General features: G+C 41.7%; 1 protein-coding gene, 1 long non-coding RNA gene and 1 pseudogene across 4 annotated transcripts; 2 read left to right on the top strand and 1 right to left on the bottom strand.

Annotated features, from left to right (window-relative positions):
• Positions 1-48: 48 nt before the first annotated feature.
• LOC135509372 (histone-lysine N-methyltransferase KMT5B-like) lies at positions 49-7831 on the bottom strand. 3 transcript variants are annotated; one of them, XM_064929988.1, is made up of 12 exons: positions 7672-7831; positions 7508-7559; positions 6574-6797; positions 5871-6145; positions 5613-5760; positions 5229-5394; positions 5022-5131; positions 4747-4913; positions 4621-4640; positions 4389-4525; positions 4086-4282; positions 49-3362 (listed from the first exon to the last, which is right to left on the bottom strand). In XM_064929988.1, exons 4-12 carry the CDS (start codon positions 6001-6003, stop codon positions 1645-1647), a joined length of 2796 nt encoding a protein of 931 aa, XP_064786060.1. In that variant the 5' UTR covers positions 6004-6145; positions 6574-6797; positions 7508-7559; positions 7672-7831; the 3' UTR covers positions 49-1644. The 3 variants fall into 3 exon arrangements, with proteins under 3 accessions (XP_064786060.1, XP_064786058.1, XP_064786059.1); XM_064929986.1 differs by lacking the exon at positions 7672-7831 and having other exon boundaries at positions 7508-7650; XM_064929987.1 differs by lacking the exon at positions 7672-7831 and having other exon boundaries at positions 5871-6056; positions 7508-7650.
• A 27-nt stretch (positions 7832-7858) lies between these two features.
• On the top strand, positions 7859-10442 carry LOC135509375 (uncharacterized). Its single transcript, XR_010450929.1, has 4 exons — positions 7859-7987; positions 8983-9111; positions 9754-9835; positions 10154-10442. It is a non-coding gene; the product is annotated as an uncharacterized LOC135509375 (long non-coding RNA).
• A 907-nt stretch (positions 10443-11349) lies between these two features.
• LOC135508708 (uncharacterized) lies at positions 11350-15745 on the top strand (annotated as a pseudogene).
• The last annotated feature ends 1428 nt before the right edge of the window (positions 15746-17173 follow it).

Genomic DNA, 17173 nt, shown 5'->3' with positions numbered 1-17173 from the left:
ACCTAGTATAAAAATATACAGTACCAGTCAAAAGTTTGGACACACCTACTCATTCAAGGGTTTTTCTTTATTTGAACTATTTTCTACATTGTAGAATAATAGTGAAGACATCAAAACTAGGAAATAACACACATGGAACTATGTAGTAACAACAAAAAGTGTTCATTCAAAATTTGATTCTACAAAGTAGCCACCCTTTGCCTTGATGACAGCTTAGCACATGATTGGCATTCCCTCAACCAGCTTCACATAGAATGATTTTCCAAAAGTCTGGAGGTGTGTTGGGTCATTGTCCTGTTGAAAGTCAAATTATAGTCCTACTAAGCGCAAACCAGATGGGATGGCGTATCATTGCAGAATGCTGTAGTAGCCATGCTGATTAAGTGTGCCTTGAACTCTAAATAAATCACTGACAGTGTCCCCAGCAAAGAACCCCCACGCCATCACACCTCCTCCTCCATGCTTCATGGTGGAAACCACACATGCAGAGATCATCCTTTCACAAACTCTGCATCTCACAAAGACACAGCAGTTGGAATTAAAATCTCAAATATGGACACATCAGACCAAAGGAAAGATTTCCACTGGTTTAATGTCCATTGCTCATGTTTCTTGGTCCAAGCAAGTCCCTTCTTATTATTGGTGTTCTTTAGTAATGGTTTCTTTGCAGAAATTTGACCATGAAAGCCTGATTCATGCAGTCTCCTCTGAACAGTTGATGTTGAGATGTGTCTGTTACTTGAACTCTGTGAAGCATTTATTTGAGCCGCTAAAAATAAAATAAAGAAAAACCCTGGAATGAGTAGGTGTGTCCAAACTTGACTGGTCCAGTATATAAAGAGCAATTTAAAAAGTTGAGACATGCACCACACCATTCAGACACAGCAGACAAAGTAATTCAGGTGAACTGATGATCAAATGGTGAACAAAATAACAAAGTGAGAAAAGTGTTTGAATATCTACACCACCTAAGCCAGACCAAGTAAGTTCTGAATTTGTGATTGCTAAATAAAGACTGAGAAATTATACAGTTCGAGAATTGAGTGAAATGAATAGAAAAATAAAAATGTGATCAAAAAATAAAATAACATCCAAAATAACCACATCTGCACAAACGAAAAAGATAACAAAGAGAATCATTATACAAGCACCAACACATTTTGATTAAGGAATGAGTGATTACAACGGGACTAAAACATCAGAGACCAGCTCCCAGGAATCACTGGAAGTCAAACATTTTCACATACCTCCAGCAAGAAACAAGAATTCTGTTCCTTTTAAAAGCTCTCAAAACAATATATAAAATGCATATTATTTTATATGCATGTATACACTGCCATGTTGAGAAAAGCACATTTTGTTTGCAGTGTGTTCCCAAAAGGTTCCATTCTTGCGATGTAGGTGGAGCAACATATAGCATGTTTACCAACACAAACTAGAAAATGCTTTAAATATAATTACCAATTGTACAAAACAAAGCTGAAGATATAAAAATAATTGCCTACACATTGTATGCCATGTAAAATGTACACATTCTACAATATGAATAACGAACCAAGTTCCACCATGTACAAAAATAGTTAACATTTTACAACAGCATGTGATTGTACTTTTATTGACTTAACAAATTAAGACCCATAGAGCTCATGGATTGACTGTTCGTGACTGATTTTCACGTCTCCTTGATGCGATATCAATATCTATAGAGTCTTTACCAACAATGAGCCGGAGGCGTTTTGTTGGTGGAAGTGGAATAAAATCATCGTCAAACTCTTCATGGTCAGATGCATCTTCATCCTCTTCTTCTGAAGAGGACGAGTCTTCCTCTGTGTCATCGTGCATTCCAAATGTTGCTACTGTGGGCCCAAAGACCTCCCCTGCCTCCCTCTCTACTATACCTGTGAAGGGCCCACTACCATGGCAATACTGGCTGAGCCTCCTGCTGTCCCACTCATGCTGCAGGTGAATCTTCAGTTTGGAAGATCGAATGTGTTCCACAGGACTGAAGCCATGTTTGGAAGAGCGAATGTGTTCCACAGGACTGAGGCCATGTTTGGAGGAATGGATGTGTTCCACAGGACTGAGGCCATGTTTGGAGGAATGGATGTGTTCCACAGGACTGAGGCCATGTTTGGAGGAATGGATGTGTTCCACAGGACTGAGGCCATGTTTGGAGGAATGGATGTGTTCCACAGGACTGAGGCCATGTTTGGAGGAATGGATGTGTTCCACAGGACTGAGGCCATGTTTGGAGGAATGGATGTGTTCCACAGGACTGAGGCCATGTTTGGAGGAATGGATATGGTCCACAGGACTGAAAGTCCCATTACTCCATCTGGCTGCATAAGAGCTCCTCTTGGTCTTTGCATGGTGATGGCTCTTCCCAAATTTCATGCTGGTCTTTGTGGAGCTGGAGGACTTGACAGGGTCAGGCTCACCAGGCTCAATCCTACTGCTGCCGCTGTCCCTTCGTCTCCGCAGGGTTAATTTGGGAATGCCTGAGCTGTTGTTGGCTAGGATCAGCTGGGAATCATAGCGCGTAATCTGCTGTTTCTTCTTCCCCTTGCCAAGGTGGAGAAGCTTGTCTCCCTTAGACAGATTGTTGTAGTACTCACGACCATCAGGCAGGCATTGCAACTCTTTCCTGCATTCAGCTATGTCTGGGGTACGGGCTGCATGGTGCAGGCCTGGAACCTCCTCCTGGAGAAGGGATGCTGGTCTGAAAGAGTGCTGCTCCTCCTGATGTATCATTTGCCTCTGTCTGGGACAGGTCTCACTTGGACACTTGATATCCAGGCTTGGGCTGATTATCCAGTGACCATCTGTGACATACTCTCTGAGATCTGTAGGCTTGGTCTTACTAACCACACCACAGTTTGGTTCAAGTTTAATGTTGTCAGACCCCTGTGTGCCAACTGATGCTCTGGTTGAACTGCGAGTTCTGTGAGTGCAAGCTAAACCATCAGGGCACCTACTACCATCTTCCATTGGGTTCTGAATGTGTTCCTTCACAGTGTAGTGCACAAGACAACCCCTTGTTCCCACCACTTGCATGGGTCCTCGCTTATCCATCGCACTCTTTCGCGAGACCCTGTTACTGACTAATTCTGTGGGGTCCTTAAGGCACAAACCCATAGCTTCCACCTCAATGGGGAACCTGTGAGCAGTTACCTGACACCTTCTTCCTAGCTTGTGCAAAGGCTTTACGGACTTTGAGTTTCGTCTCTCTTGCACGTTGGAGTTCTTTGAGTGTCTTTGATTGAATGATGAGGTAGGCATAGGCATTTTGGACAGAGTTTGCCTGCTTAGGGCTTGTGCGTCACTGAGCCTGGTCACACTGGAGCAGGCTGTCCTCCCTACTGCTAAGATGTGGACCGGAAAAATAAGAAATAACAGCAGAACAGTCATCAGAAAGTTGGACAAACATTACCAAACCTAATGACAATCATTGCAAAATTGCAATGTATTAGAATATTATTATGTTATAGTTCTTATTATGTTATAGTTCTTAATGCAAGTATGTGTGTCCAGTAAATCTTATAATTGACCAATAGCAGCTATACATCCTCAACCCAGGGATTGACCCTAAGGTCTGAAAATCACTTGCCCATCGGGGAAGTCAGGACTCTGGAATATTTTTTAGTTGCCCGAAGATTATGATCACTTGCCTGAAAATGTAAATTAGCTTTTTACATGCAGAAATATCATATATAGCCTGCCTTTCTCCTACACATAGCGGAGGAACCAGAAATATCACCATTAGAAATCATCGTATTTTGGTTATCAGTAACCATGTCCTGAATTTCCTGGGGCAACCAGAGTAAACACAACTTGCCTAACTGCCATAAAAGCCAAAAATGGTCCATCTTCCACTTAAAGAATGGGGAGAAACCAAAAGCTCAGTTTAAGGCCACTGGAATTCTTTGCATTTTGGTTGTTTTCTGTTTTATTGTTGAAATCACCTGCTCAATGGGGCAACCACAGAGCAGGCTCAACTTGCATGACTGGTTCAGGTCACTCGCCCTAGCCTAGAAAATATGCCACCCTTAATGCCAATCCATGCTCAACCTCAAAGGTGCACTTACATGAATGTGTGTCACGATTTTCCTGAGAGTCTGGATCCATATTAGAGCCGTCCTCCTGACTGTCAGAGCATTTGCTGTCTTCTAGTTTCTTAAGTCGATGGAGCCGTTTGTCTGTCTCTCTCAGGCCATACATGCTGTTGATAATAGGAGTGGCCGTAGACTGCCCAGTCTTCGGTTTGAAAGCACCAGCACTGCGCCTGAAGGGACCAGAAGATGTGAAATAGCAAAATCCTAGCCAATGTAGGACTCATTATTATACATATAAAGTAACTACAAGTTTGATATTAAATCAATAAATTATACCTTTCACAGGTGTAACATTCACAGAGTTCATTATTTTCCCCAAAGAAGCCATCTCCATAGTAACAGGAGATTTCTTCCCCAGGTTCAATATCCCTCAGAACCTTGACACATGCTGTATCTCGCCCAGTGGAAACAAACTGTAATAACACATACATAAACATTTGTTAGCCATTTGTACAATTCACTTCATTTCACACAATACTTTTGATTTGCAGGCATTGGTATTACTTGCCTTGCAATTTGGCCTGCAATCTGGAAAACAAACATATGTTTAGTCTCTTAATATAGGTATTTGAATTCTATCATAAGTGTGTTGAATGAGGCAGACAGTTATTGTCAAGTGCATGGGGATGTATACCATGGTTGATGAAGGCTGCAGGTCCCAGCCACAGTTGAGCACAGTTCTTGCGGGTGGAGTACATCACACTGAAGTCATTTTCACCATGTCGCAGTAAAATGCTTTCCTCATGCTGTGATAGCTCAGCAATGCAGCCCACCAGGTATTCCATCTTATCATTAGTTTTCCTTGGGAAAATATGAATGAGGGATATTTGAGATTGTAAAATGACTATATACACAGTGCAACATTTTCTTTAAACAAAATGTATCCTACTAAAATTATTATATCCTTACCACTCTTTTGTTGCTACAATTTTGGCTCCATTCTGCTCAGAGGAATAACGATTGCAGGGAAGTATTTCAAACCCACTGTTAGTTGCAAACATTCGTAGGTAAACAAAAACCTGCCAAAACACACACAAAATAATAGTTTCCACATATTTTTGTTTCGATGATGGTTCATGCTTTTTGCGCAACAACAGATATTTCTAGATAACTTACATGCTCTTTGAAGAGTTTGCCCTGAGCCTTCGTCTTGTGGTGAAAGTGGGGTCTTGACCAGTCCCCAGCAGTCAAGGCATGGAAGGCCTTCTCGAGGTTATCATGTTTTTTAAAGCACTCTAGCACCTCTTTCAAATGTCCTTGTCGGTCCTTGATGGGTCGAAACCTAAGCACACCATCAGTCCATTTTTAACCACTTTCCAAACCATTCTCAATACAAATGTTATGTAGCTGGTGCATCGAGTCATAGCCTATCGTGATAGGCAAGTTTGTCTGAGGCATACGAGTAAACCGCCTCCCCAGATGTTGTGAAACTTTGGCTGCTGACTTATGCACAAGCTATTATGACAAATGTGGACAATTGTGAGCCAGAAAGAGACAAACCTGCTATTCATCTTATGGGTCTGGAAGCCGAGGTAGGGGTCCAGAATAAGACTTGTAGTCAAGTCATCATTCTCACAGAGTTCCTTTGGAGTCATACCTGACGACGGGATATGACGTCTCTCTGCCTCAAGGGTAGAACTGATGACACCTGAGGTGAAAAATGTGAAAAATAAATGATCTGCCAATAGTCCAGTGTAATTTATTAATGAAGCTGAAAGGGGTAATTTATGGTGAGCATTGCCAGAGAACAGCACTTACGTTGACTACATCTCCTACTTCTTAAGGAGTCCTTGCTCTGTCGCAGGGACCTGGCCGAGGTTATGGATCGATCACTGGAGAATCTGCTGCAATGCCGCCTGCCATTCAACACCATGTTCTTGGATTCCCCCATCTACCTCATTACGCCAGATCCAGCAGCATTTACCCAAGTCTGTGCTTGAAGATCTGCAGTGAGGATGAGGGGAGGTTAGGAAGCCAGGGTGGTTGAATCTTATCTTGATACTGTCAGGGATCGAGTACTATGCATTCTGGACCTAGACAAAGAAACAACATGTTTTAAGAGTAAAGACTTGAAGGCAATGAACTTCAAAGATCAAATAGGGGCTGCTTATGCTTCTGTCAAGTTAGAAATAGCTCTAAGATATGCAATGACTGACATGACAAGGGGAAAACTGATGATGCACTTCCAAATTTCAAAGTTTAACCTTATGTGTGTGTGTGGGAATAGTTGAAATAGTAGGATGTACAAGTTGTAATTTTCCTCTTGTCATGTCAGTCATTGCATACCTTAGAGAACTAGTTATACCTTGTCAGAAATGACCTGATCGACTAGCCAGCTAACGATTTTTAGCTAGGTTTTTAGCCCATATATTTTGTTGTAATGTTGGAGTCACTCAAACATCTCATAAATACACATTACACATGGAGAAATAAAATGTGCTTTAAGACAGAAAAAAATTACCTGCACTACATGACATGTGTAGAATTGCAGGGAATAAGCTTTAAACCTGCAACATTTGCTCTCCGCCAACAAGAGGGGCGTGGACAATCAGTCATGAACAGTGTTCATGCCCATAGAAATAGACGTGATGCGCACAAGAAGGGTGCGGGATGTTCTCCAATTCAGGAAGGGAGGCCTGAGTGAAAACGTATGGGAACCCCTGCTCCATACCATCAGTTGAAAACCTAAGACAAGTTTCACATGTTATGGTCACATACGCAGGATACAGCAGCTGTAAACAGTACAGTGAAATTCTTAACTGTAAGCCCCTTGAGTTATCGATAGTTACTCCTGAAGGAGAAACTGCAAACGCATCAACTAAGCAGAAAGTGGGGCCTAACAAAGATACTGAACAGATGGTAACTAATGGTTTATCAAAGGCTGACACCTTGTGGTTGCATGTCAACTTTCATGAGTTTCCATATCATATTATTTAATCTGGTCTATTTATTAATTTCGTCTTTCTCGACAGGCAACTATACACCTGCACACATCCGGTCGTCCTAGCCAGTGTAACGTGGCACAACAATAAACTCAACTAGCTAATGCAAGATCCCAGTCGAATTACAAATCTAGGCTAACGTTAGCATGCTAACACCACATGCCTCAGGACTGATGCAGATGCTATGCGCGTTCTAGTTACCAAGTTAGCTGGGGCTTCATGCTGGCTACATGTAGTTATTAGTACTTACTCTGCTTTTGAAAATATATGCTTCCCACTTAGTTAACGTTAGCTATATACATGAAAGCTAGCGAATGCTAAAGCTTGGGCCAAGACATCACAACGAACAATGCCACAGCTAGCTAGCTAACGTTATTCAACCGAAACAAAGGCCATGAAATCTCCGTACAAAAAAAAGTGTCGCTCATGAGACACACTATCCAAAATACTCACTTTGTTATTTCAGCGTTTGTACTACTATGTGATCCATCATGCACGACGAGATCTGAACAAATATAAATTGCTACCTTTAGTTAAAACGTCAATCAGAGGAAACAAACATTTACATTTCAAGATGGCGGTCAGGGGAAGATGGGAATAAAGATGTCTGGACATACAATTAGCAGTGTTTGATGTTACGGCAGTTTCATAGATTAATCCATGAGTACATTAAGTTTAGTAACCGTTGTATTAGCTAACTACATTGTAAAATAAATAAATAATAATAACACCACAGTAGCCAACGCTTTATAAATTGAAGTAGCCTGCGCACTGCTTACTCAAACTTGAAACACATGAACATTTGAGAGAACCTTGGCGCGCGATTTGATGACGTTGTCAACAATAACACCGCATCACCGGTCACTGCTAGAATAGATACGATTTTGTAAAAGTGACGTAACAGTTCCGTTTGTGCCAATCGATTTGCATCAGGTATAGTATTGTTCTTGTCTACAAGAAGACAGTCTGAACCATTATAAACAGGAGACAAGGACCACATTTGTTGTAAACAAAAATGATAAACCGTCTGCACAGAAGGGCGAGTTCGAATTTAATCAAGGAGCGATATGAATCTAGGTCGTTAGTAAACTAGATAGCAAACTCCGTTGACTAGTAACGTTAGTTAGATTTATTTTATTTATTTATTTCACCTTTATTTAACCAGGTAGGCAAGTTGAGAACAAGTTCTCATTTACAATTGCGACCTGGCCAAGATAAAGCAAAGCAGTTCGACACATACAACAACACAGAGTTACACATGGAGTAAAACAAACAGTCAATAATAATACAGTAGAAACAAGTCTATATACGAAGTGAGCAAATGAGGTAAGGGAGGTAATGGCAAAAAAAGGCCATGGTGGCAAAGTAAATACAATATAGCAAGTAAAACACTGGAATGGTAGATTTGCAGTGGAAGAATGTGCAAAGTAGAAATACAAATAATGGGGTGCAAAGGAGCAAAATAAATACATAAAATCAAATAAATACAGTAGGGAAAGAGGTAGTTGTTTGGGCTAAATTATACATGGGCTATGTACAGGTGCAGTAATCTGTGAGCTGTTCTGACAGCTGGTGCTTAAAGCTAGTGAAGGAGATAAATGTTTCCAGTTTCAGAGATTTTTGTAGTTCGTTCCAGTCATTGGCAGCAGAGAACTAGAAGGAGAGGTGGCCAAAGGAAGAATTGGTTTTAGGGGTGACCAGAGAGATATACCTGCTGGAGCGTGTGCGACAGGTGGGAGATGCTATGGTGACCAGCGAGCTGAGATAAGGGGGGACTTTACCTAGCAGGGTCTTGTAGATGAGATAGCTAGTTAGCTGTAAGTAGAGAGACATGTGTGTTTATTAACATTAATTGATGTTAGATTATCCATCAAACTGACTATAGAGATTAACTGCCATTCTAACTTGTCATTTGTTTAACTTCTCAGATCTCGCATCATGAAAAAACTTGCATTGGGAACTAAAATATGTCCCCATGATGGAACCCACTTCCTGGTGGTCGGGAGGAAAACCTATGCCTGCCAATTGGCTAATGTTTATAAAGATGCACAATAAAGGTGATTATGATTGACTGATATTGGGAGGAGGCGATGTCGGTTAGGAAGGTTGAGTTTGAGAAGGGTATGTGTTAGAAAGGGAAAACAGAAGATAACCACAAGATGCAGGACTCCTTGTTCCCCCAATATCTAAGAAAACAGATGGATACAGAGTTCCTCTTTTATGTTGAGAGAATCATACTTGGTTTCAGTCTTGTAAATTAAAGTAAGTAACTTGTAGCTAAGCCTTGGTCAAATAATCCTTGTCTGAGCATGAATGACCCATATGGGCAGAAGCCTATTTCCTGTTTCTGTCATGTAAGGCAGTTTGAGGTACAAGTCGCCTATACTCCCTGGACAGGACGCTAGTTCCCTAATTCATTAATGCTGAGAACCAAACAGAGAGGCATCAGGTACGAAGGTACTGGACTGATGAACCATCCTTGCTGTCTCTACTTGATTGACTCTCAACTGGGATTCCATACCACTGACTCTATTACATGCGCTGAGTCCCTGGCTTTTTGTACTCAGTTTTTATTTGCCATGGGGCCATGGTCAGCTTGTCTCATCTGGTGTACTGTACTGTCTTTATCTGATGTACCTAAGCATGCTCCCACTAACCCCCTTCTTTTGTTCTTTTCTACATCTAATAACTCCCGGAAGTGTCTGGACTGTGCCTACCTGGACTGTGGCTGAGGACCCTGGGCATGCCTACCCATAGCCCCTCCCCACACTCCCTAGCATGGTTGTACCTAAGCTAAATACTGAGTATTCCATCTCACCCTCTTCCTCTCCTCTTCTGTCCTCTCCTCCCCTAAGCCCAGTCCTGGGGACAAACTATTTTATATTGAATTTATATTGAGCATGCTTTTTTGTCCAGGACTAGGTGTAATCTGAGTCTGGAAAACCAGCCCATACTCTAGACAATGAGATTATTCCAGAATACTATCAAAATAAAGATTGTTTTCTATGATTGTTCTATGGTACATTTAACATTTCCATTCTACAATATGGCCTTTGACAAAGAAAACTCTCTCAAAATCCTATTGTATTTGTGGTATAGTTTGTCTCAGAACAGGAGGCCGGGGAGAAAAGCACAAAACCAAGAGGCTGAGAACAAGGTGAAACAAGGTAAGGATAATATATAAAAAATGAACTTCAGTGGGAGTTAACACACACACATCTAAATATACATAACACATCCAAACATACAAAACACCACTCTAAATATAGCAGATAAAACACATCTAGGACTACACACTAACCAATCAAACAAGGGTTAGGGATGTATCAACCATTATCATAATACTTACACCTATGCAAAAATCTCCATAAGTGCATAATTTGCTACTTAACAGGAGAGAGAAAGGAGAGAACATTTAGGGGAGAGGAGTGGTGAGTCAAAAGAGGGGAGGGAAGAGAAAAAAGGAAGAGAATAGGGGTGGATAGGGTACGACTTTATATTAGGAGAGTGAGGGTTCCACTCTTTTAAAGACTTGCAGTTATTTGTCGTTTTTAAAGGGGGGGAAATAAAAATGAAACTAAGCAGCCAATGACTTTATTAGCTTTTTTTCTATCTCGTGGAAGCAGGTAGCCTAGTGGTTAGGCCAGTAACCGAAAGGTTGCTGGATTGAATCCCTGAAATGACAAGGTAAAAATCTGTTTTTCCGCTATAATGCAGTTAACCTACTATTCCCTGCTAGGTCAATCATTGTAATAATAATTTGTTCTTAACTGACTTGCCTAATTAAATTAAAAAGTCACATTGCTAACATTATACTTATTGCTATTCCATTACTTCAGTTCCATTGCTATAGTTTCTGTAGTCTGGTGGCCAGTTAGTATATGAAAATAAATAACTAGTAAAGCTGGGACACCACGTGGGTGCAATAATTGTGAAGAAAAACAGCACTACTCAGAACTTCCATACACGTATCTCTAGCAGTTGTCCTCTTAAGTTCTACGAGTGCAACATTACTAGCTGATAGCGAAATTCATGTTTGTATTTACATCATGTAATGCTCAGTAGAATGATATTTATTGCCGAATTGTAGCTAGCTTTTCCCCAGTGGTTCCGCTAGCCAGCAAGTGCGAATGGAAATCACGTCCAGTCTGCTGTAGAACTCGACGCTGTGTGAGACGCAGTCTCGTTGCAGTGAACGGGACTATGACATAACTTTTACAAAATTGGTATCCCTTTTAACCCTGACCCAACTCATCCACAGTTTTCCATCAGCTAACTACTGTGTTTGACTGTTATCCAATTGGTCTTGTAATTAGACATTTGATATCGGCACCCTATGTCATTTAATGTAATTAACTAGCTACCAAGAAAAACTACCAAGGTTGCTCTTTAACGTTAGCTAAGTCTCTTTTTGCACACCATTTCAAGCTGGCTAGCTTAGTTACATGGTCAAATAACGCTAGTAAACATGCGGTACAAAACACCAGTTGTTAGCTAGCTATATAACGTTAGATTTTGAGGAGGTAAAAACTTATTTGTTACATTCTTTCATTGCCACATTGATGACAACCTCAGGCATTTATGTTGGTGTTTTTCTCAAGCTAGCTAGCTAACTTACTACTTTTATACAATCTCTCGTGCTGCCGGTTAGCTAGGTTGTACTATTTCGCAAACGCTGGAATAGGACTTTTGTTTCATGAACACAGTAACCAGACACTTCTACAGATCATCAAGGACATCAACCACCCGAGCCACTGCATGTTCACACCGCTACCATCCAGAAGGCGAGGTCAGTACAGGTGCATCAAAGCTGGGACCTAGAGATTGAAAAACAGCTTCTATCTCAAGGCCATCAGACTGCTAAACATCAATCACTAACTCAGAGAGGCTGCTGCCTACATTGAGACCCAATCACTGGACACTTTAATAAAAGGTTCACTAGTCACTCTACACAATGCCACTCTAAATAATGCCACTTTAATCATGTCTACATATCTTACATTACTCATCACATGTATATACTGTATTTTATACCATCTAGTGCACCTTGCCTATGCCGCTCAGCCATCGCTCTTCAATATACTTACATATACATATTCTCATTCACCCCTTTTAGATTTGTATGTATTAGGTAGTTGTTGGGGAATTGCTAGATATTACTGCACTGTCGGAACTAGAAGCACAAGCATTTCGCTACACTTGCATTAACATCAGCTAACCATGTGGATGTATAGTCTATACTATACAAATAACATTTTATTTGAATTGTTAAGTTAAGACTAATGTTTTAGTTACAATAGTTAGTATACTATAGATGATTTCTGACACACATTTGATTCTCTTTCTTAGCTCTGAGAAGAAACAGACCAGAATATTTTTTGCATAGCTAGCTATATCAGACTTGTGGGGATTTTGACCTCCACCAGTGAACACCATGTCCCCAAGGAAGAAGCTTGTCCCTGTCAGTAGAAGAAGAATGGCCAAAGCAGGGGACGACTTCTTCCCTTTCAATCTTCTGCCGGTGGAATGCCAGCTCCCTGTGCTTTCCTTCCTGAGGTTGACAAGTGCAATTCTGCGCTTGTATGCTTCAGTTGGAGTTGCCTTGTGCGCTCAGGGAAGCTTTGGAGAGTGGCAGACTTTTCTCACCATGGAGTGCTCAACCTTGGACAGGAAGGACTGCTGGTGTCCAACAGAGAGTTTTTGAGCTTTGGAAGGCATGGTTTCACCACTACACCCACCACCTCATATCCTGTGGTGCAAGCCTACCCACCCTAAAAGCCAGCTTTGACCTGGGGGACCAGTGCAACAAGTGGGGGGAGCTTCTCTCTGACCTTCTAAAAAATGTCCACTGCAGGGATCTCCGCCAACTGGAATTGAACTAGACATTCACACTACTGGAGCCACTGGACCTGCGGGTTGGCTCCATTTCCCACCACAACAACATTACCAAGATCACGATGGACCAGTTCACTAACCTTCAGGTACTACTGGGAAAACTTTCCCACAGCTGCCCTCGGATCACCTAGATGCGCCTGCATTTTGACTGGTCTGAGACATCAGTGTCACTCCTCACTCAGTTCCAGCACCTCCGTGTCCTTGAACTCAAGTACTTTTGGGTCTTCAAAGGGAGGAGCCCAAGCACTTTGCAGATCCTGACCAAGTCACTGCCCAACCTTAATTCCCTGACATTGCATATCTTACATGCTGGAGTCCATGTCTCTAGAGTTACTGGATGTATCACCTAGTTGTGGTCTAGTCTTCTCCAGTCTTAATCTGCCAGCATTATGGGAGCTAAGGGCCAAAAATATTGCCCGTGGCATTACTTTACGTCAAACCAGGCTTAGGATACAGAGCAGTTGGCGTCTGTACCAGGTACTAAGAGAGGAGACCACCAAGCTACAGGCCCTCAACAATGAGCGACTGCTTCCTGATTAGAGAGGGCAGAGTTCCAGAGAACTATCATCTATCCTCCAGCAGTCCTGTTATTGCCTCCAACACCTGGACAGTTGGCTCTGGTAAATGAAATGCTCAGGCTCCAATCCAATGTTAGCTGGAACATTTTAGCTCATTCCCTCACCATTCCATTGCACAAAATTATTGTGCATTTGATTTTTGATCCTTATTTAAAATCCTTATTTAACCTGTCTCCTCTCGTTCCATCTACATTGATTGAAGTGCATTTAACAAGTGACCTCAATAAGGGATCATGGCTTTCACCTGGATTCACCTGCTCATTCTATGTCAAGGAAGGAACAGGTGTCCTTAATGTTTTGTATACTCTGTGTATTTTATTTCCCCTTTATTTAACCAGGTAGGCTAGTTGACAACAAGTTCTCATTTGCAACTGCGACCTGGCCAAGATAAAGCAAAGCAGTGTGACACAGACAAAAACACAGAGTTACACATGGAGTAAACAGTAAACAAGCCAATAACACAAACAAGTCAATGACACAGTAGAGAAAAGAATGTCTATATACAGTGTGTGCAAAAGGCATGAGGAGGTAGGCAATAAATAGGCCATAGGAGCGAATAATTACAATTTAGCAGATTAACACTGGAGTGACAAATGAGCAGATGATGATGTGCAAGTAGAGATACTGTGTGCAAAAGAGCAGAAAAGAAAATCAAATAAGAACAGTATGGGGAGGAGGTAGGTAGATTGGGTGGGCTATTTACAGATGGACTATGTACAACTGCAGTGATCGGTTAGCTGCTCAGATAGTTGATGTTTAAAGTTGGTGAGGGAAATAAAAGTCTCCAACTTCAGCGATTTTAGCAATTCGTTCCAGTCACTGGCAGCAGAGAACTGGAATGAAAGGTGGCCAAATGAGGTGTTGGCTTTGGGGATGATCAGTGAGATATACCTGCTGGAATGTGTGCTAAGGGTGGGTGTTGTTATTGTGACCAGTGAACTGGGATAAGGCGGAGCTTTACCTAGCATAGACTTATAGATGACCTGGAGCCAGTGGGTCTGACGACGAATATGTAGCGAGGGCCAGCCGACTAGAGCATACAGGTCGCAGTGGTGGGTGGTATAAGGTGATTTGGTAACAAAACGGATGGCACCGTGATAGACTGCATCCAGTTTGCTGAGTAGAGTGTTGGAAGCTATTTTGTAGATGACATCGCCGTTACTAGGGTAAGTTTGGCTGTGTGAGTGAAGGAGGCTTTGTTGCGAAATAGAAAGCCAATTCTAGATTTGACTTTGGATTGGAGATGTTTAATATGAGTCTGGAAGGAGAGATTACAGTCTAGCCAGACACCTTGGTATTTATAGTAGTCCACATATTCTAGGTCGGAACCGTCCAGGGTGGTGATGCTAGTCGGGCGGGCGGGTGCAGACAGCGAACGGTTGAAAAGCATGCATTTGGTTTTACTAGCGTTTAAGAGCAGTTGGAGGCCACGGAAGGAGTGTTGTATGGCATTGAAGCTTGTTTGGAGGTTAATGAGCACAATGTCCAAGGAAGGGCCAGAAGTATACAGAATGGTCTGCGTAGAGGTGGATCAGGGAATCGCCCGCAGCAAGAGCGACATCATTGATATATACAGAGAAAAGAGTCGGCCCGAGAATTGAACCCTGTGGTACCCCCATAGAGATTGCCAGAGTTCCGGACAACATGCCCTCCGATTTGACACACCAAACTCTGCAAAGTAGTTGGTGAACCTGGCAAGGCAGTCATTAGAAAAATCGAGGTTACTGAGTCTGCCGATAAGAATACGGTGATTGACAGTCGAAAGCCTTGGCTAGGTCGATGAAGACGGTTGCACAGTACTGTCTTTTATCGATGGCGATTATGATATTGTTTAGTACCTTGAGCGTGGCTGAGGTGCACCCGTGAGAGGCTCGGAAGCCAGATTGCACAGCGGAGAAGGTACGGTGGGATTCGAAATGGTCAGTGATCTGTTTATTAACTTGGCTTTCGAAAACTTTAGATAGGCAGGGCAGGATGGATATAGGTCTGTAACAGTTTGGGTCTAGGGTGTCACCCCCTTTGAAAAGGGGGATGACCGTGGGAGCTTTCCAATCTTTAGGGATCTCGGACGATACAAAAGAAAGGTTGAACAGGCTGGTAATAGGGGTTGAAAAAATGGCGGCGGATAGTTTTAGAAAGAGAGGGTCCAGATTGTCTAGCCCAGCTGATTTGTACTGGTCCAGGTTTTGCAGCTCTTTCAGAACATCTGCTGTCTGGATATGGGTGAAGGAGAAGCTGGGGAGGCTTGGGCGAGTAGCTTCGGGGGGGGGTTGAGCTGATGGCCGGGGTTAGAGTAGCCAGGAGGAAGGCATGGCCAGCCGTTGAGTAATGCTTATTGAAACGTTCGATTACCATGGATTTATCAGTGGTGACCGTGTTACCTAGCCTCAGTGCAGTGGGCAGCTGGGAGGAGGTGCTCTTGTTCTCCATGGAATTTACAGTGTCCCAAAACATTTTGGAGTTAGAGCTACAGGATGCAAATTTCTTCTTGAAAAAGCTAGCCTTGGCTTTCCTGACTGACTGCGTGTATTGGTTCCTGACTTCCCTGAACAGTTGCATATCGTGGGGACTATTCAATGCTATGTTGTATGTTGTCAAGTATTTGTTTTTTTAGGTAACGTGTAGAGTACAGTAAATACAAATATGAATTATTTCAAGAATGGAATTAGTGATGCTGCAGTGCCTCCCTTAACCATGAGATGACCTTATCCTTAATGTTTTCATTTTATCCTTAAAGATTTCTCTTAAAAGGTGCAATTTGTCTGTATTTCCAACTGCACTTGTAAAACAGAATCTAAGGCCAATGAGTAATGCCTGTGCTCTCGTTAATCAGGTTGTTACCAGAAATGTTGTTCAGCCTATTTACTGAGGGCTAATGACATTCCAACAAGTCATTGAATTGTATGCTGACATTTCCTTTTTACCATTGATGATATAAAACTCCTTTGCTGTGATTTTAGAATATGGATCCATTAAAGGACCCATGTACAGTGTTTGCTGCTCTATTGTTTGTAATTTAAGGGGGTGGAGGGAATATAATTTACCGTATGTGTGATTGCATATGTGCCTAGGGATATTTTACTTAAAGGAGGACCATTAACTAGTGTAGGGTTGGTTAGTTGAAAGTGAGCCTTTCCTGTCATGGGAAATAAAATACCTAATGGCAACGTTTCTCACAGCTTAACATAAGACACCTTGTTCACAGTAAGACAACACTGAATAAGGGGGTGTCCAAATACAGTATTTTAACTTTTCAAATGCAGAATGCAAAGAATATATTAACGATAAACTTGAGAACCTTTTTACTTTCTTTGTTTTATTCTATGCAATGATCATGAACTTGTAAAAAAAAGCAGGAAGTTGTTTCAATTCTCTGAATCAAGCACATTAAACTTTCTACCATGACTAGATACAAATTAATTACTACTGGAAACCATTGTAAACACGTACCATAATGTCTGGCAAGGTATTGTCATGCTTGGATTTATTTGGTCAGGTAAAGGAGGAAAACAATCTCAAGTATTGATACAAAGTAGTTTATATCAACAATATTCTAAATAGTCTGAGGGTTTACAAGCTTTCTTTGATTTGCTATCATAAAAACATCTACAGGTACTTCAATATATACACTTTATTTACAGTAGGC

The sequence above is a fragment of the Oncorhynchus masou genome, chromosome 22 (genome assembly GCF_036934945.1).
Source record: "Oncorhynchus masou masou isolate Uvic2021 chromosome 22, UVic_Omas_1.1, whole genome shotgun sequence".
Lineage (NCBI taxonomy): Eukaryota > Metazoa > Chordata > Actinopteri > Salmoniformes > Salmonidae > Oncorhynchus > Oncorhynchus masou.
The sequence above is the reverse complement of the archived record's forward strand: the minus strand, read 5'-3'. Positions and strand labels throughout refer to the sequence as shown.